Genomic DNA, 20,045 nt, shown 5'->3' on the forward strand with positions numbered 1-20,045 from the left:
ATATAAACAACAATGTAGTGCCATATTGGATTTGGGCCTGGCTGCTTTGTAACTGCATGGCCACAGTTAAGAAGTCATGGGATTGTTGGACAGAGGCCTCTCCCATGTATTTACGGCACAGGAAGAAAAGACCAAGTAGTAAACACCCGATATCTCCACTGCATGACCTCGGCTGAGCCTGGCTGATGCATGTGGAACTGACACACCTGGACCACACCTGGGTGGTGGTCAATTTACTTCTGCCTTTTACTTCCTCAGCCTTTATCCTTGAGATTTAGGCTGGTCTTCTGGGATTTCTCCCTAATTAATTCAGGTCTCCTAGTTGGTCTTTTGTTACCAAAGTCACGAGCCAGGTAGTCACGAGCCAGGGTTTCCCACTGTGCTTCCCAGTTATTTTCTACCTGGAGACTGGGGTATATAAGTGGTGAATAAAGCTACAGGAGACTCTCACTATTCCTCTCACTCTCACTATTCCTCTCACTCACTCTTCCTTCCGCTCTTCCTCTCTCTCTCTCTCTCTCTCTCTCTCTCTCTCCCCCTCTCTTCCTCTCCTGGCTTGACACGATAATCTGTGTGTGTGTATGTGTGTTTCTTTCATCCCGTAGGCTTTCGCCCGATTCTCGGTACCAGGTCGGTGCTGGCGCCGACACAACAATAATTTGGTTCATAGTTTGTCAATGTCTATTCATAGAAAAATATGAGACATACTTCAAATTTTGTCATAAAGGTATTTCTAAGATAGAACACACTTTTATTAACACATTTTATAACACATATTATAACTTCTAGAAGTTTAGACAGAGCATATGAGCTTCTGATTATATGTTTTCATGGCTATCTTAGTGTTAGGAGTAAGCATGGCTTACTGCATTAGTCTAGGGTGAGAGTGGCTTTCTGCTGCGGCTGCTTGACTGCTTGGGTTTTCAATTATTTTTTTATTTTTCACAAATAAACAAGCAGGAATTTATTTCTTGAACAGTGTCCTTCCAATGATCTATTGCGTCAATACAGGTAGCACACATCTATAAGCTTGGCACCCAGGAGGCTGAGGCAGGAGGACTGAAAGTATGGAAGGTAACATAGCCTGTGGAGCAAGTTCAAGGTTGTCTAAATGATAGCAGCACAATCGAACTCTTGGTTTGATGGATTGAAGTTCTACCCTGGCACTTGTCAGCAATCCAGACAAGGAGGCTTGTGTTCTGACACCTTGAGTGTAGACCTGAGCTTCCAGAATGGCATTATGACAACTATTAGGCGTTTTAAGATACATAGTTCATAGTAACAGGAAAAGTGGACTGGTAGCACACTAAAGGCGCCCTTAGCCTTCGTGCAAGTGTTTCTGCCCTTTGCTGGGTCATAAGCAACGTGCCACTCCCTATATCTTAGCGACTACTTCCAACTGTCTCTCAAGTGGATGCATGAGTTAATCCCCTACCAGAAGCACTGGATAGTATTTCCTAACGTCCCAGCCGCCAACGTGCACGGAGGCGTGTCCATTCTTCCCCATCTGATGGTTCAAATCAGTATTAAAAAATCCCATCCTTCTGATTACCAATAAGGTTGAGTTTTTCATATGTTAATTTCCCACTTGAACGGCTTCTGTGATTTTTCTCTTTATAAACTCTGCCCATTTGTCTGTTGTGCTATTTGTTTTATTCCCGCTAACTTGAAACATTTCTTCATTTCAGGAGATGATCTTATTCACTCTAAAATATTCCTAGTTAAAGGAGAGAGTGTTTACATATCAAGCAACTTTGTTTGGCTTAATTGGTTGCTTTTTCTCCCTCCAGCTTCTAGTGAAACGATCAAATGGTATTTATCTGGCCTATTGATATGAGACACCTGTAATTGTAAGAAATTTAAAAAGCAGAGCAGTTAAATATTTATGGGCAGGGGGAGTGATGTGATGCTTTCGGGAACATGTATAGAAGGTGTGCCTGAGAGAGACTGGAAATCCCTTTGGAGAATAGGCAGGGACCTCTTGTGAGGTCTAGCAGGGACCTGGACTGGAGCTTTCGTGTACAGTCAAGGTACAACTGCTGCAGAGTTCCGAATAAAGGAGAATTTGAAAAGATCGATGCGGTGATGTAATAGAGGAAGAAGAAATAAGAGCGAAGAGAGGACTTAGATGAGAAATACATATTTATTTTGACTGTAATGACCCCAAGGATGAAGAAAGGAAGGAAGTGATACAAACCAGGATGATTCTGTGCTGAGCTGAGGCTTAGAAGTCTTCCTGAGGATGAGTACCTGTTCAAGCATGATATGAACATCCCTTGGCCTTGGCTAACGGCTTTGGAAGGGCCAAAGTGCAAATTATTTTGGGGTTACACAAAGCGCCCAACACTGAGGACCACAGGATAGTAGGCAAGGCAAATCTTTGAAAGTAGGCCAAAGGCCATGGAAAAAAGTTAAAAAGTAGAGCAAGAGGGGAGGAAGAGTGTTGTGGGTAGGTAGTCGGGGAGGGGCGCTGGGAGAGGAGCACGTGTGCTTTTCTGCATGGGCGCTGCCATAGATCCTGAGGGATCTCCAAAGACCTGAGAGGGAACCAAGAGACCCAAGCTGTAGAGCCGATCTTGCTTTGACTTCCCACTGACCTTGTAGGTTCGGTTACTTTCCTATCGTCGTATGCAGGTACCCTACAGTTGAAAAACATTCCCACTCGGCCTTAGGGGAAGAAATAGCTTTAGTAGTTTTGGCATGTATGTCAAATGTATCCCTATGTTCAAGGACACAAATAGGAGAATTGGTGAGAAAATAACCTGGCTAAAGTCGCTCAGCTCCACCAGGGGCGTCTTAGGGAACTCTGAGGATGATGCGGACTAGCAGGTGCCTGCAACTTCTAGACCAGCCAAGCATCATCCAAGAGCCAAGCAGGTATCCTAAGGACTTCTCTTCACAAAGTAAATCCCCTTACAGAATTTAAGACTGAAAAACAAGGCACGCCCCTCCCCCACTAGATGGCACTGAAACGCCTTGTTCGCGATTTTCAAAATGCAGGGAAGAAAAAAAAAAAAAAAGACAAAAAGAATATGGTGGAGGTGCGTTCGTTTTGTCTCACAAGTCCTGCTGTGCAAAGCTAGGTCCCTGGGGGACTCTTCTCTCCAGGGCTGCTCTTTATCCCGCAATAGGGGACCTCGACTTTGGGGAGAGGGTGAAAACGAAGGGTGAGCTTTAGAATGAAACCCCTAGTATGTGGAGCTGGATGGGAGGCTCCCAGCTTTGCGGCTCTGTCTCACGTGAGAGAAGCAGGGGGCGGGGTAGGGTGGGGATGGATCCTCTAGCGGGGGCCCACCTCTTCAAGGTCTGGAGTCCCGTCCCACCTCAAAGAGGCCCTGCAGAGGCTAAATCCAGGGGTCATAGAGAGATCATGACAAACCCTACACCGAGGTTGCCTTTAACTCTTCTTTTCCTCCAAAATCAACTGCCCTCTCCACCCAACAGCGATTGTTTTCTGGTCTTGAACAGATCTGTTGGTTGTCCCCTTTTCTTGCTGAAGAGTAAGGGCAGGTGTGTGTGTGTGTGTGTGTGTGTGTGTGTGTGTGTGTGTGTGTATGTGTGTGTGTGTTGGGGTGTCATCGGGCGCTGGCTCACAGCTGCTCTTTGCTCAGTTCCAGGTGGAAACGCCAGTAGCTAGCAAGGTAGTGCTTATAGCTTTCGGGGGTGGGGGTGGGGGAACAAAGATCAAAGGAATAGGAGACACCAGCGGCGGCGGAAATGGTGCAGGGGTTCACTCGGCACCGGTAAAAGATGGTTCTGTAAGCATTTTCTTCTTTAAATAACTGTGGCGAATTTAAGGGAATTTTCCACGGTCAAAAGAGAAACGGGAGACGTAGGCACCAACCCCACATTTATAATAACACACGTAAACATGCTACATATATGTATATGTGCATAAATATGGATGCGATGGAGCCCATACCTACTTAGACACCATTGACTTGCCTGGCCAAAGAACAAGGCTCAGACATTTCGTGCCTGGGAAATGGTGTGGTTTAACTTTAAGAAGGCTAGAAAAATAAGAGATGAGGCTCACGTTGCACGGATGACATCACTAGCTTTTGGCTGCGCGCTCCGTGTTCTCGGCTGTGGGTTTTAGCCAAGGCTGCAGCGCCTGGAGGCCGAGCGAGTGACAGCGGCTTTCTCGGGCGCCTACACCCGGGCAATGCGATTTCTGGGGCCCCTGGGGCGCAGCCTGGGCTCTTGCTCCTCGCGGGCGTCGGCTGAGCCTGAGAGGCCGGGAAGCCTCTGCAGCTTGTTGAGGTAGGGAGGTGAAGACGAGGCACCCAGGCTCCCCCCACCCCTCCACTCCCCGCCCCATTCACCCCAGTGCGGGGAGCCGGATCGTGGGACGCTGAGGCCAGGACGGGATCCTCCACACGAGGCCGAGGGATCCCGAGTTTCGGCACCTGGGTGGGCTGAGAAGAAAATGGTGCAATCTGAGAGCGGCTGACCCCAGCTGGTTAGAGCAAGCGGTGCTGGAGTGCTTGGGCTCAGGTGGCGAAGGGGGCGGGTTGCTTCGAGCAGCCGGGCTCCGGGTTTTCTTCGAGCCCGCGGCATTTGCTCGGCACCTGGGCATCTCCGCACGCGGGGCTGCGGAAGGCCAGGTGAAGTGGAGCAGAAGGGATATTGGAGAGGGCCGGGTGCACATACTCTAGGAAGAAGAAGGCGCTGGGGAGAGCCCATGACACCCGGGAGGCTGGCGGCTGGGCTGGCAGCTCGCTACCCCTGAGCGACCTGTCCATGGTATTGAAGGAGCTCGGAGCGCTCCGGGTGCGCCCTCCTCTGTGCAGTCCGCCCTTAACGCCGGTCAGCTGCCGCCCAGTCTTTGCAAACCCCGGGTCCTGAAGAGTCGCGTAACGCCGCCCGGGTGTCCTCGCTGTCCAAAAGCCGGGCTGTCTGAATGGCGAGGCTAGAGGCAGGCCATCCGGGAGCTCGCGGGCAAAGGCTGGTAGAAACCGTGCATCTGCGGGGAGCTCGCTTCTGAGAGCACCGGTGGGTCGGCAGGAGTCAAGGACCTACTGGTGATCAGAGGACCCAGGCTTTGAAAAGACCCGACGCGGAAAAGAACAGTTCTGGGCACGCATTCCCGGCCTTCGGCTGCAGACCGAAAAGGGGAGGAGAGTCCCAGAGACAGAGATCCAGGCTGCACTCCGGGCAACCGGCGGCGAGCGCGATCCGTCCTTCGTCGAAGTGTCGCGTCCTCAGATCCTCCTCCCTATCATCCCCAGGAAGCCAGGACAGTCACTCCGATCCGCACGCTGCACAGAGAAACCCCAGCAAGCCCCGCTGTGGTCGAGGGCACTTGGTATTTAGTTCGCGATTGCGGGGCGGCGTGCCGAGGCGGACGGAGGGTTAGGACTGTTGCCCCCTGAACGGTGGGAAGTGACCGTGTTGAGTTCGCCACCACAAGAGGAGGCTGCACCTGCCCGGAGGATGCTCAGGACCCTGCGGGAGCTTCTCCGGATCAGAACTTTTTAGGCTGCTCGCTTCTACTCCCGCAGTCCCCCGGCCGCGTACCCGCAGGTGGGGGCTGAGGGGGGCGCCGCGGCGCAGATCCCCTCCCGTCCCCACCCCCAGCTCGGCCGCCCGCCGCTTTGTTCCGGGCGCGCGGAGGGAAGGCGAGGCTGCGGCGGATCATGCCCATGGTGTAGCCGCCAAGCGGAGGCATGGCTGCCGGAAGGTTACTGCTCTATACCGGGCTTTCGCTAGCGCTCTGCGCCCTCGGCATGCTGGCTGTGGCCATCTGCTCCGACCACTGGTACGAGACGGACGCCAGGAAGCACAGGGACAGGTGCAAGGCCTTCAACACCCGCCGGGTCGACCCCGGTTTCATTTACAACAACAACAACAACTTGCCTCTGCGCGCGAGCCGTTCGCGCCTGGACCGCTGGGAGGGCAAACTCCTCCGGGCCCGGAATCGCCGGCAGCTGTTCGCCATGAGCCCCGCGGATGAGTGCAGCCGGCAATACAACTCCACCAACATGGGCCTCTGGAGGAAGTGCCACCGGCAGGGCTTCGACCCGGAGATCGCCGCCCTCATACGGAAAGGTAAGCTCGAGAGGCTCGAGGCGTGGCGCTGCAGAGAGCCAGGCGCCTCTAGGTAGGCCCTGCAGCCCCTTGCCTCTCCTGGTGGCCACAGGCTATGGCATCTCCTGGTTTCTGAGTGGTCCAGTTAGCCAGGCCTGGCTGAGCCTTGGCGTGGGCACAACTTGCCTCTCCGTATCTGTAATAGATTGTGGTAAAGGCTTCACTCTTTTGGCTCACCTGCTGTCTTGTTCCTATGGGTCCAGATTCACATGCACTCTCCAGGGGCACCAGGTTTTGCTTTTTAAAGCTGGGATAATGCTTCATCAGCCTCTGGAAAGGAAGGGAATCTCCAATGTTGTGTTTCTAGAGGAAACCCTTTAAGGGTGATGTGTCAGGGATAACTGGCTCCGAATTTTTAATATCTGTTTTTAGATGTTGAACTGATTTGATCAAGGAAACTGGGGGTGGGGGATGTCTCTTGCAGGAGACACTATGCATGCCAGAAACAGTTAGTAAGGCACTGTAGAAGTCATGGTGTAGCGACTGGTCATATAAACACCTTACATTACAGCCCCTGCCTTTTAGGAGCCCAAAGCAGGTATCCAGTAGCATTTCAATACAGTCTTTTATTTCTTCTTCTGGAGCAGTGGTTATCAGAGTGACGGTGGGCAGTGAATACCCAGCAGTCTAAAAAGCACAAAAAAAGTAACACAAAAGTGGGTATGTCAGAAGGGAGAAAAAAATACCATTTTCAGATCTATATAAAACACTCAAGGCATATAAAACAGAAAACCAGCAGATAGTTGCTAATAACACTTGATATTTGAATGTGATCAGATGCACTGAAAAGTCTGCTTCTGTGATGTAATTTTTCAGTCCTGTATGATTTATATGCTAGAAACCAACCGGTCTGTCTCATCAGCCTACTGAAATACTGTTTGATGTGATATGCTTTAACGCCCTCTGAGGAGCTGCATTCCCTTCTATGATGGCTGCACTCTGGGAAGATGTGTAGGCTTTAGACCTTGCTTCTCTTCTCATGTGTCACACTCCCTTCAACTAGTGAGTAGCTGACAACTGTGCTAATATTTGCAAATGTGCTTTGAAGCCGAGACGTAAAGCGACTCTCAACGTCTTGTTTTGCCGTGAAGTTTACTGCTGCTTTCAAATGATTTCTGAGAGAACCGATGTACTCTGATTTACAAAAAGTGTTGAGGTCGTTCAGAAGAAATTGTTAATTTGAAAACTCAACGCACGCACGACAGCAGCCATAACCAACTGTGTGAGGCTGGTTAGTGGGTACGGTTCAGGAGACCATTTCACAGTTCCAGGAGAGGAAGAGAGTGGTTCGAAGGAGAAAGAGTGAGTGTCCATCTTGGCATTTGTTGCATAGCTTGTTGGGAATGCCCAGGGATTCCAGTTTTAGGCATGGGCACGCTGGTGCTGACAGGCATTCCACCTGCTCAGGGATGAGGCTTTTATTAGTGTGGCTCGACCTGGGTGGAACTCCGCAACTTTGTAAGAATGTGTAGGGTTATGCGGCTTCACTGAGAAGCAGGAAAACAAGAGGAAGCAGGATTGTTTTTCACAAGGGGGACTTTGAAAACATTTTCGAACTGATGGTGTTATTTTGTCGGTTTCCTGCTTTCTCCAAAATGGAAACGATAGGTAGGTAGCTAGCTGAACCGTTGTGGGGAACTGCTAATAACGACAGGTGAGCCGATTTGTTGAAGGACATTCTTAAATTTCCTTCCTTGAACCTTTTAGAACAAGACAGGTTTTTCTATGTCTGGTATTGGTTTACCCCCACTTAGAGAAAGAGGGGAATGGGATTTGTAGCTTCTGGTGTCTCCATTCAGGCCTCCGATTCCATCTTGTCTGCCTGGCAATCTGACTAGAGAGGTTGACTTGGTCTGTGCAGCCGAGGTCTGGTTACCATAGCGACACATTCTTCCGGTGAAGCTGGAAGCAGTGTGACAGGGAAAGGGATAGGGAAGAATGGACAACATTTTGACTTCATATCGACTGATTTTTAATTGCAGCAACGGAAAATGGACATGCGCAGCAGGGGACTGAAGACACCGATACCCAGAGTTGGCAGGGCATTGTATTTCACGTGAACTAATGGGAATGCTGTTCCCCATCACCTCAAATACAGCAATCACTGTCAGCTGCGCGCACTGGCTCTCCATGGCTGCTTCTGTCCCTTTGGCATTCTCGTTAGGCATATGGAGATGGATGGCATGCTGGGTTTACAAATCCCGAGAGACCTAAGGTCACCACCTTCATTTTTTAACCTCATAACACCATCTTCGGAAGCCAGACCTTCCCTTTCCCAGCAGCAGCCGACACATGTCGGAGACAAGCACATTTTATATCAACAGAATTTAGAGGCAATAACACATAGAGAGCGACTTCTTCGATCAACCAGCATTTGTCCCAGATGGGTGGATTTTATATGGAAGCTAAAAAATGGATACTTCTCTACTTAGGAAATTTAGGAAATCTTAAAGGAAAGACATTTATTTCATATCATTCATTAGGAGCCCCAGAGAGAACTTAGACCTTTATTTATTATTTCTTTGAACATCTTCTATTACAAATGTGGGATATATATTTTGGGCAAAGGAAAAGGAGATCTGAGAAAAGGTTATTTAAAGTCTATTTAAATTTTTATAGGAAAAAAATATGAGTCGCGTCTCAATGATCCTTTTGCTCTAGAGCAGTGGTTCTCAACCTGTGGGTCAAAGCTCCTCTTGGGGTCACATAGCAGCTATCCTGCATATCAAATATTTACATTATAATTTATAACACTAGCAAAGTCACAGTTATGAACTAGCAACAAAATAATTTTATGGCTGGGGATCACCACAGCATGAGGAACTGTAGTAAAGGATCACAGCATTAGGAAGGTTAAGAAGCACTGCCCTAAATGGTTCTGTCACTTCTTAACTCAGTCCTCGCATTGAAAGTGTTGCTTGTGCTTTTGAAAGGAAGCACAACCACCAAGTGAATGAAAAAGCAGAAGCCAACCTCTATCAGACACAGAGATGAAGTATCTTGGATTCATGTTTCTCTCTGGCATCCATTCTTTCCCGTGTCTCATGCTGTGCTGTGCACACCCGTGTGTATTTCTGGCAATGACACTTGTTTCATTATTGAGCTGAAAGTTCCAGGAAGGCAAGCAAGACACACATTTGTAATGCATATCCAGAGGCCTATGTTCTTGGTAAAGACCTCATAAAAATCAGGATTATTAATGTGTCTATTCAGAGCCAATTATAATTATGGGAGTGCTTGTGTGGAAATCGGAATAGCGGATTAGTTGGGAAATCATAATTAAAAAAAAACAAACTACTGTGATTATGAGTCCAGGTTAATATTGTAACAGATGCTAAATGTGACACCAAAAAGGAATATTTTTTTGTGTGCAAAACCTTTGCCAAGGAATAAGGGAGACACCCATTTCCTTTTGGGTAACATATGCCACCGAACAGACACACATCATTCAAAGTCACTGTTTTCCAGGGTAGATAAGATTTTAATTATTCTTTTCTTGGAGGTCAGATTGAGTTTGGGGGTATGTGTGGCAAGGATTGATTACTCCAAATTCCCATATGGTTTTGTCAATAAGGATTCTTAGCTTACGTCCTCTTGCTTCTAAACCTCATCCTGGTCTTTCAGAAAACTCAGCACAGGGTGCTGGGGCAGATCAATGGCAGACCAATTTCTGAAGCTCCAGGCATAACCAGGTGGTTCTAGGTAAGGTTTATTTCAAGGAAGGAAAATTTTATTGCTTCAGTTTGTACTGAAGGGCTGCATTTATGGGGTTTGAAAGGAGCAGATATTTAGCTGATATTTATTTTTTATTTTTAAAATTTTTTAAAAATATTTTGAGATGAGGTCTCACAGTGTGGCCTTGGCTGGAACTCACTATTTAGACCAGGCTAGTTTCAAAACTTGTAGACATCTCTGCCTGCCTTTGCCTCTGAAGTACTAGGAGCAAAGGTGTACGCCACCATGCCCCGCCTTTAACTGATCCAAGTACTTTTATTGTATTGAAATTTGCTTTATAATAGACTTGGGTCCCAGGAGTTTTCATAGCCATGAAGTGGTTGTACTCTGAAAATTATTTTAATGGAACATTGTGCATATTTAAAATTTAATGTTGTAATCAGAAAATGCTTAGCATAAACACTCTTACTCTGTGATGACTTGGTTCATAGTACTGGAATGAGTGATGAGTAAGACCTGGTCCTCAAAGTTCATATATGGTTAGTGCCTCAGAGACTACGTCACAACTACTGACTGACAGAGCAGCCATAGGAATAGATCCAGAAGAACACAGTGGAGGTGACTGTAGCTCCTTCCCATGGAGGGTGAGATGGGCATGGGAGTGGGGGCTAGAACTGAATTCCCATGAAATGAAACAAGGTTCTGATGGAGTGTGGGTAAGGACGGATGTCCCAGACAAAGCGCTGGAGTTGGCAGAGCTGTGGAGGCGTGGGACAGCAGTTGGCCCTGTGATTTCTGAGTCGAGGGGAGGAACAGGGCAGGAGCGGGAGTGCAAGCAAGGACCAAATCCAGGAGCTTGTTTATTAAAATCCCCAGAGCTGCACTACCATATGTGCCTGGTTAAGTATAAAAGAACCACAGGTAGGTGAAATTAAAACTCTTCATTTCCTTGGCTGCGTGGAATTACAGATACTCAATGGCCACACATGGTGGTGGTTTTAGGCTGTGCAGATGATGATGAAGGTTCCCGCCATCAGAAAGTTCTGCTGGGCCTCTCTGCATAGAGCTCAGAGCTTCTGAAAAGAACAAGCTGTAGTCCAGACGAGGATGATTACACGGTCTTTTGGGTGTAAATGTCAGAGTTTTGCTTTACAGTTTAGGGAACTTTCTGCTTCTTGAAAATGTTGGGTTTTAGTTCAGGGTCATATCTGCTATTTTGTTAATTTCCTAGCATCAGTTCACAAAATTTGTATATGCTTCACTTCTTCCCCAGTTTCACACACACACACACACACACACACACACACACACACACACACACACACACACACTCTCAATCCATGAAGCAGGCATAGTGGCTGCTTCCTGTAGGCCCAACCCTTGAGAGGCTAAAGCAGAAGAATTGCAGTGAGTTTTAGGCTAACCTGGGCTACGTAGTACGTTTGAAGCCAGTATGGGCTACAGAGTGGGGCTGTATCTACAAATTTTTTTTTCAAAGTTTCCACTCAATAATAATGGCCAAACTTGACACCAGGTACGTGTCTCAAAGCTCCATATATACTTATTAATTTATGGTTTATAACAACTCTATGTGGTTGATATTCTTGCTATTTTCTTTTTGAGAATTCCATGTAAGAGTACTATATTTACATAGTTTCCACTGCTTGCTCTCCCTGCTCTAACTACTCCCATGTCACCCCACTCCTTCTTGGATTAATAACCTCTTGTTTAATTATTGTTGCACACACACACACACACACACACACACACACACCCTACTGAGTCCACCGGTAGTATTCATATATACGTGCATTTAGGACTAACCACTTGGGATGGATAACATACCAAGGGGCGTGTCTCTGGAGAAAATCCATTCTCCCTTTCACAGTGGCCATTGGCTGCCTGTAGCTCTTGATCTGGGGGTGCCGCTCTCTAGAATTCCCCCATTCATAGGGCATATTGACTGCTGAGGTTATCGTGTGGGTCTTGTTTATGCAAACAAATTGTTGAGAGTTCATGGGTGTAGAAATTACTAATATTAATTCTCATTTTATAATAGAGGGGACCAAGGCTCACAAATTTATATAATTTGCTAACTTTCTTGGGTAGTGAATAAAGGATTTAAATTCTGGCTCTAGATTTGAGAACTGATTTACCTGCATTGTCTCTATGGACTCTGGGCAGGAGGAGAAAAGACAGCACATTGATTTCCTAAATCTAAAAGGAAGGAAAGGAAGGAAGAAAGAAAGAAAGGAAGGAAGGAAGGGAAGAAGAAAGGAAGGAAAGAAGGAAGGAAAGAAGAAAGGCAGACTTCTAGCGTCTCTGTTCTACATTAAAGAAATTAAGACATCCCACACATCTTTTGATAGAACCTTTTACATATTTTGTAGTGTTTGGGGTCTTCATTTTGCACAGTGTCACAAATACTAAAGTTTTATGGGCACAAAAGACATGATCAATAAGCAATCTTTTGTGGAGCCCATGGCCTGGACATCCGGTACAATGCTGGACAAGTGGCTAGAAAGAGAAAAAATATGTATCAATACATAATGATAAGCAAATCAATGTCCAATTTAGCAAAAAGTAGTATATGTCCTAAAGATGAGGTCTGCCCCTAGGAAGCACAAAGGTAACAATGAGTTAGCGTAAGGGGAAATAGTTCTATTGGTTTTGGTCTTATGATCTGAGCAGACTTTGAATGCTCTGGGGAAAAGGGGAGGCAAACCTTGGAGAAGGTCCCACATTCCTGCAGGGTAGGGATTATTTAATGTCTGAGATACACCTAGGCCTCTGTTCACCAGTTGATTAAAAAATTTAAACCTAAGATAGTCCTGTTTATAGTCAAACCCACAGAGACACTCATGGTCTTTTGTGTTTGTGTACACAGGTCATAGGTTGACCACAGATGTCTTTCCGGAGGAGCCATCCACCTTTTCTTTTTAACATTCATTTACTTGTGTGGAGTCAAGCGCATGGGTCACACCGTGTGTGTGGAGGTCAGAGTTTCAACTCTGAAATCAGTTCTCTCATCTCATCTGGATGTGGGTTTCAGGAACTGAACTTAGGTCAACAGGCTTGCCTTTGAACAGGCAACAGGCTAGAAAGTGCCTTTACTAGCCGAGCCATCTTTCTGGTCCTGTTTTTGAGACTGGGTCCTTCTCTGGGACATGGATTTCACTGATTAGGCCAGGCTAGGCTCTCTGGCCAGCAAGCCTCAGGGACCTTCCTGCTTCTGCTTCCCCAAGGCTGGAATTACAAGCATATGCTACTATGCTTGGCTTTCTATGTGAGTGCTAGACATAGAAGTCAGGCTTTCTGTGAGTGCATGCGTGTGTGTGTGTGTGTGTGTGTGTGTGTGTGTGTGTGTGTGTGTGCGCGCGCATGTAAAGCACTTCACAAATAGGGAGACCTTCCTAGCCCTCATATGGTTGTATGTGTGGCATAAATCACTGTGCATATCTACTCAATGTATGTCCACATGCAATAAGTAAACATACTCTTAGTGATTCTCTTCTGCCTTGGTAGTTCCCAAACATAGGTAACCTGGGAGAGGTGAAGATTAGGCAGGGTATTTGGTTGTAATATTTGGGGGCTCATATATAGGGCAAAAAGTATATCTGAACCCCCTACTGTGTTCAGAAACATTTGCTAGATGTCTGGGATGTGTGTAGAAAAAGAGGTGGTTTGGAATGGGACAAAGGTGCCATGATCCTTGTCCGAAGGGAGCTCATCCTTTGGTTCAGTTTCCCAAGGTGATTGCCATGTGTGAGTGGGTCAGGCTTTCCCCTTAGAGCTCACATTAGCATCAGTTGGATCAGCAGTCAACTGGTCAGGGAATACTGGGGTGTATTCTTTTTATTGACTCAATAGAGTCAAGAGCCTTATTTCTGTCCTAGAAGGTCAGTTTACTTATTCTTTTACTGGTGGATCGGTAAAGATCAATGAGAAGATTGAGTCTGTATGCTTCACTTAAATTGTCAGTTGAAAATATTTCCCCCTTTTCTGCTACCAGTAGGCAATCCCAGGCTTGCAGGCAAAATGTTGTACACAGTCTGGGTTGGTGTGATCAGTCTCCCTGCCTCCTTGCCTCCCTACTTCCCTCCTTTCCTCCCTCCCTCTCTTTCTATCATTCATATCTAGGTGTTAGATATTAGAGTCACAAATAGTATAGATGCAATCATTTCTGAGATTAATTGCTCCAAATAATATGCATAGTGAGGAAGAAGAACATGGCTTGATAGATACTTTGCAGATGAAATGAAGTAAAAAATTATTGTGCGTCCTTTACTGCTGTTTTTAGTAGTGCAAAGATTCTCTCTCCCCTGCTTTACTTTCTCCTTGAGTACATATGTGTGTTAATGTATATGCAGGTATGTATATGTGTGTGTAAAGTCAGTGGTCAACTTCAGGTCTCATCAGGAGCTATGCACTTTGTTGTTTGAGGCAGGGTCCCTCACTGAGACATGGGACTATCAGATAGGCTAGGCTGGCCAACCAGTGAGAGCCCAAGATGCCCTTGGCCTCCCCAGTGCTAGGATTATAAACACACTACTCTGCTGAGCTTTAGTAGGGGCTGAGGATTGAACTCATGAACTCATGCTTGTACACCAAGCACTTTAACAGCTGAGCCATCCATCTCCTCAACCCTGAGAGTGCTTGCATTGTTAGGAAAGCATCTTCCTATCAGGTGTAAAAGAATAATTTTGGGTTCTAGAAACTCCAGTCCCTTCTACATTAGCATAATAAAATCTGAATTTAAATAGATAATAGATGCATGACTGAAAGGAGGAATAAAGAGAGGGATAGGAAAATGGGGGTGGGGAAGGGAAAGCAAGAAAACAAAGCTTGGAGAGGCAGAGGAAGTGTCTGTGAAGGGATTGGTTGAAGTGCTAACTTGTAGTAGGAAGAGGCAGGACAGCCAGCTGCTATCTTCTTCCGTATTAAAAACGAGCCTCTTGTTCTTTTGCTTAAATACCTTTTTGTAAACCGGAGCTAACATATAGCCCCTCTTCCAAATAGAGATAGGTGCTAATCATGTCCACACCACTGGACGATACACTTAAAAATGATTAAGATGGTAAATTTTATGCCATGTATATATTTTCTTCTGTTAGTTAACTTGCTTGTGATAACCAGTTTAAAAGAGGAAGACTTGTCTTGACTTATGGTTTCGAGCTTATGATGCATAGTTCATTGGCTCTGTTGTTGGCAGTCTATGGTCTATGGTGAGGAAGTACGTTAAGGCAGAGTGTGGAAGAAGATAGTGCTCTCTTTATGGAAGTCCAGAAGCAAAGATGTGAGAAAGGGGGAGGGGGGACAGAGGGAGAGAAAGAGAGGAAGGGAGGGAGGGAGGGAGGGAGGAAAGGAGGGAGAGAGAGAGAGAGAGAGAGAGAGAGAGAGAGAGAGAGAGTGTGTGTGTGTGTGTGTGTGTGTGTGTGTGTGTGTGTGTCAAGGTCCTAATATCTCCTTTGAGGATGTGCTCTCAATGACCAAGACTTTCTTCCAGTAGCTCCCAAGTCCCAAAGGTTCTACTATTTCTCTGTAGTGTCCTTGGCTGGGGATCAAGCTTCAACACATGGTCCTTTTGGGGGAACATTCAAGAAACAAGTGATAGCATCTCTCAACTGAAGTAAATAGAGAAAGAAATGTAAACAGTGAAGGAACTGTTTGATTCACTCTAGTATAGAGAGTACTTCATAGTTAAGGCTCTTTATCCACCCAGCATATTTTTAAGCGCCTACTATGTGCCAGGCAGCAAGCCAAGTATGCTTAGCATATATGATAGATGGTAATTAAATGGTCAAAATTTATATCCTTATCAAGTTTATGTTTAACCATTTTTGAGCATTTAAATATTTTCTTTTTCTAAGTTAAAAAAGATTTTTGGTGGGTTATCCCCTCTCCCCCATGCCCTGGGAAATCAATCTCAGGGCCTTCTACATGCAAGGCAAATGTTCTACTATTGAGTTATTCCATCAAGCCTAAACATCAATATATAAAACAAGTGGAAGCAATGAATAAATTCCTTGGGTCATTTAAAAGTCACTGAATGGGGAAGATTTCACTGTACTTGTTAAAAAGGACTGTTGAGCAGAAACTGCTAGGTACATCATCTGGGGCAGGGGCTCTTGAGTAAAATCCAGCTCTCACCTGTTCCTCTCTTTAAGGAGAAGGAGATGAGAAGAGAGAGGAGTGGTTTCATGAGCTCCATGTTTGACTCTGAGAGAGTTCAGGTGCTGGAGCCCAGGCATCTCAGTGCCATTTCAGAGCAGCCCAGCCAGGCTTAAAGAAACGCAGGTGTGATACCCTAGGACATGTTCACGGAAGTGCCTGGGGATGAGAGGGTGACACTCTTGCTTCACTTAAGAAAAATGTTAATTCTGACTGTGTAATCTGTGTCCACTTCAGCTATTCCCTTTGTACCTTAGACTCCCTGCCCGTCTAGGAGGCAGCCATAGCTAGTAGTTTTCATAGATCATATCAGAGATACTGTGTTCCAACTGTTAAAGACAATGACACTAATGCGTATAAGCCAGACAGTGGATGGGCAATTCAAGGACAACAAAATGTTCATGTTTTATAAATTTGTGTGCTAAGAGATGGTGTTTGAAGGACCCTCCCAGGGGTTACAAGGGATCGTCTGAAGGTGAGGTCAAGTCAGGGTATAGGCTGATGCGGCACTCACGCAAGTTTGACAAGTTGGCTGCTCCTATGCGAAACAGACTACAGTCTCTGAATTATTTCAATTGATTTTTTTTCCTGGCGTCAATGTATTTTGCCAAGAAAAGGCAATTTACTTTATATTAGGTCATCCTCTTGCGTTTCTGTCATTTCCTGCTTTTTAGAATGCCCCGCTCGTTCATGCTCAGGGCCTCGCTCTCAGACACTTTATTTGCTTTAGAGCATCTCATTCAGTTTTGCCCTGAGCTCTCTTTCAATTTATAATAGCGATTCTATTTAGGCAATATGAACCCTTTTCCCCAAGGGGTTGGGTATTTCCCAGGCCTGGGTGGAGTAGGGTTGTTTTGCCTAAAAGAAGCTCTGGGCTGATGTGCTGGTGTGGATTAAGGTCTCAGTGCTGGAGATCAAGAGATTGTTATAGAGTTGAGGACGTGCACACATGTCTATATACTAGTGGGTACATGCCACCAGCAGGAATACTCATGGTGTTTCTGCTTGTAATATCAAAATAAAAATATTGTACCAAAATCTAACTGTCTACTAATAGGGAATTGATAATAAATTATAATGTATTTATACAATGGAAACTAGCACAGTATGTTTAAAATATATGTCCCCACTTCTGGGCATAGACCCCAGAGACTCTGAATCAGCATATCGCATAAATACCTCCACACACCCATTCACTGCAGTGCTGTCAGGTTATGGAACCTGCCTCAGTGTCTGCCAATAGATAAACCGACGAATGGATATATGCACAATGGAGATTTATCCAGCTGCTAAGAGGAGTGAATTTATATTATTTGTTGGGAAATGGATACAGCTGGAGTTCATCATATGAAATGAACTAGGTCAGATGCAAAAGACAAACTAAACAGGTTTTCTTTCAGTTTTGATTCTTAGAATTATTATTTTTTTTTATTTTTCTCTCATACAATACATCTTGACCACAGTTTCCCCTCCTTCCTTTCCTCCCAGCCCACCTCTCTTCTCCCTCAACACCACTCCTCTCCATTTCCCTTTAGAAAACAGCAGGCTTTCCAGGTATATAAACCAAAGATGGTGTAACAACATAAATTAAGACCAGGCACAAACCCTCATATCAGGGCTGGGTGAGGCAACCCAGTAGGAGGAAAAGGGTCCCAAGAGCGGGTAAAGGAGTCAGAGTGAGCCCCAACGCTCACTGTTGCAGTTCCACAAAAATGCCAAACTACACAACCACAGCATATTAATGCAGAGGACCTGGTACAGACCCATGTAGGCTTCAAGATTGCCATTTCAGTCTCTCTGAGCCCCTATGAGCCCTGCTTAGTTGATTCTGTGAGCTGTGTTCTCTTGGTGTCCTTGACCCCCCCCCCCCCCCCGGCTCCTAAAATCCTTCTTTCCCCTTCTCCGTGGAGTTCTCTGACTTTTGGAATTCTCTGTCAACACATATGACATGTAAGTTGAAGAAAGCTCATAGGAAAGAGGAGGGGGATTAAGGAGAAGGAGCAGCAGGAGGCGAGTGTGGCCAAAGTACATAATACACCTGAAAGAAATTGTCTCTATGAAGCCCAGTACCGTGTACAATGAATATCATCCAATAAAAATATTTTAAAAATATCATCCATATTTCTTAGTGGGTAAGCATGGATGTGAGTGGTGGAAAATGGTTTGGAGAGTACGGTGGCATTTATATGAAGCTCAGAAGCCATGAGAGGGGGCTAGGGACACAGCTTAGTGGTAGAGCTCTTGTCTAGCATGCATAAAGCTCTGAGATCAAGCCCTCATAACACAGCAAACCCAATATTAGCTGTTGTTTACAGAAGCACATTGACTTTGTAGGTGTAAAAATATGCATTGGGGTAATTAACACAAAACAAAGTATAGCTTAACCTCTTCAGAAAAACAGAGGTGGGAGGGGGAAGGAAAGGTGCCAGAAACTTCATATGTATCTATGATGTTTTGTTTATGAAAACAACAACAAAAACCCAGAAAAGATGGGAAGCAAGCACGGGTTCACAGAAGATTGTTATCATAAGTCTACAGATTCTAGCCTTTTAAAAGTCAGATTCTTGGCAAACTTTCCTTCTGGTGCTGCCTGTGAGTGACTATTTATAAAACAAGTCACCGGTGACAGAATGTATTGAAAGAAGAAGAGAATCAGGTAACTGGTAACAGTTTGCATTTAAATAGCCACAAAACAGGGCTGAGAGAGAGAAATAATTTAAGTTGTATTCCTTTCAGCTGTGGCTTAAGAAGAATCAGTCTTTTTATGATTAACTGCTGAAATAGGCGTTAATGTACAAGTCCCTAGGCTCTGGTTCTAGTTCCAATGGCTAGGTAGAGAAAAAAAGTCAAGGATTCTGAGGTCTAGACAGAAAAGAAAAGCAATCCTTTCAGCTCTCTCGACCAACAGTGAACTTTAAGTAGACAGGACACCTGTGTAACTCCACAGTGTAACTGGCTATTGAGTGTAGAGACTAACCAGGGACCAAGTACAAGCTTCCCAGGGGCTATTTGAACCCCAAGGGAAACATTTCAGCGCTAACCAGTAAAGAAAAAGGTTAAGAACTGGGTTTTAATGGAGTCAGAAGAGTCCTTTTCTTCGTTAGAAGTTTTGTGTCACTTTTGGAACTGGAGAAAAAAATATCAGTGAGGCTTTAAATAGTTTTTATTATTGATGAACAAGATGTGTATAATCCTCATTTTTAAAATATGAGGGTAACTTTAGCCAAGAACCTCCATTCTATGGTGACCTGTTCCTGCCAGTTCTATTTATACTGTCTGTAGCTGGAACAGAAAAATCCCATCAGAATTTTAACAAGGTCTCTGTTTTCACCTGAATGCTATAAAAAGCCAAAGCAGAGCCCTACCTTACCAAGAGATCACGGCAGCCCCTGGGGAGTTGAGGGGTGTGAAGCAGAATAACTCTGGTGCCTGTATTTTGATTACCTTGGGGCTGGAAGGGACGGATGTCTAGAGGCAGCCAGGATTGGCCAGGCTGCCCTGAGCCACTGGGTTCCTAGTGGGCTGCATGGGGAAAGGCACACTGTGCTTCTGGGTGAATGACCTTACACTTTGGAGAGGGCTGACCCCTTGTGTATTCGGCCAGCTCTTCTCCCTTACCCCTCTCCGTGCCTGTTAACATTAAGAAGGCAGAAGGGCATTTATAGCTGGCTCATTCTGACTGTTGGAGGTGTTTTCTCTCTTGCCTGACGTTCGTCCCCCCAGTTACATCTGGGACTGCTCTTTCACTTTAAGGAGCTTACTTTCCTTGGCTTCCCAGGTACTATTCTGGCCTTCATCTTTAGTTTTATTATTGTTTATTGTTTTTATTTTCAAGCATTCATAAGCTCATAGAATAATTGTAAGTGAAGTACAAAGAATGTGTGAAACTCGAGGCTGAGCATGGGCAGGACAGGATGTCTTATTGGTCTACAGCATCTCATTGTTTCCTACACTCAATGGACCAGAGTTTTGCATCCTACATTGCATCACCCAACTGACAGAGCAGTGCTCTTTGAAGGCAGAGAAGAAATTCAGAGTCCCACACTCCAGCTCTGTTTTCCTTCTCTGTCCTTATCTGGATTTTCTTTTCCAGCCTGTATGTGTATTCT

The 20,045-nt window shown here is 45.6% G+C and overlaps 1 protein-coding gene across 1 annotated transcript in view; it reads left to right on the top strand.

Moving 5' to 3' along the window:
- The first annotated feature begins 5,629 nt into the window (after positions 1-5,629).
- The window catches only part of Tmem178b (transmembrane protein 178B), a 376,213-nt gene continuing 361,797 nt past the window's right edge, over positions 5,630-20,045 (top strand). The window contains 1 exon segment of the mRNA NM_001195277.2: positions 5,630-6,051. Coding sequence (NP_001182206.1) covers positions 5,670-6,051 — 382 coding nt within the window. The 5' untranslated portion in view covers positions 5,630-5,669.

Source organism: Rattus norvegicus, chromosome 4 (assembly GCF_036323735.1).
Source record: "Rattus norvegicus strain BN/NHsdMcwi chromosome 4, GRCr8, whole genome shotgun sequence".
Lineage (NCBI taxonomy): Eukaryota > Metazoa > Chordata > Mammalia > Rodentia > Muridae > Rattus > Rattus norvegicus.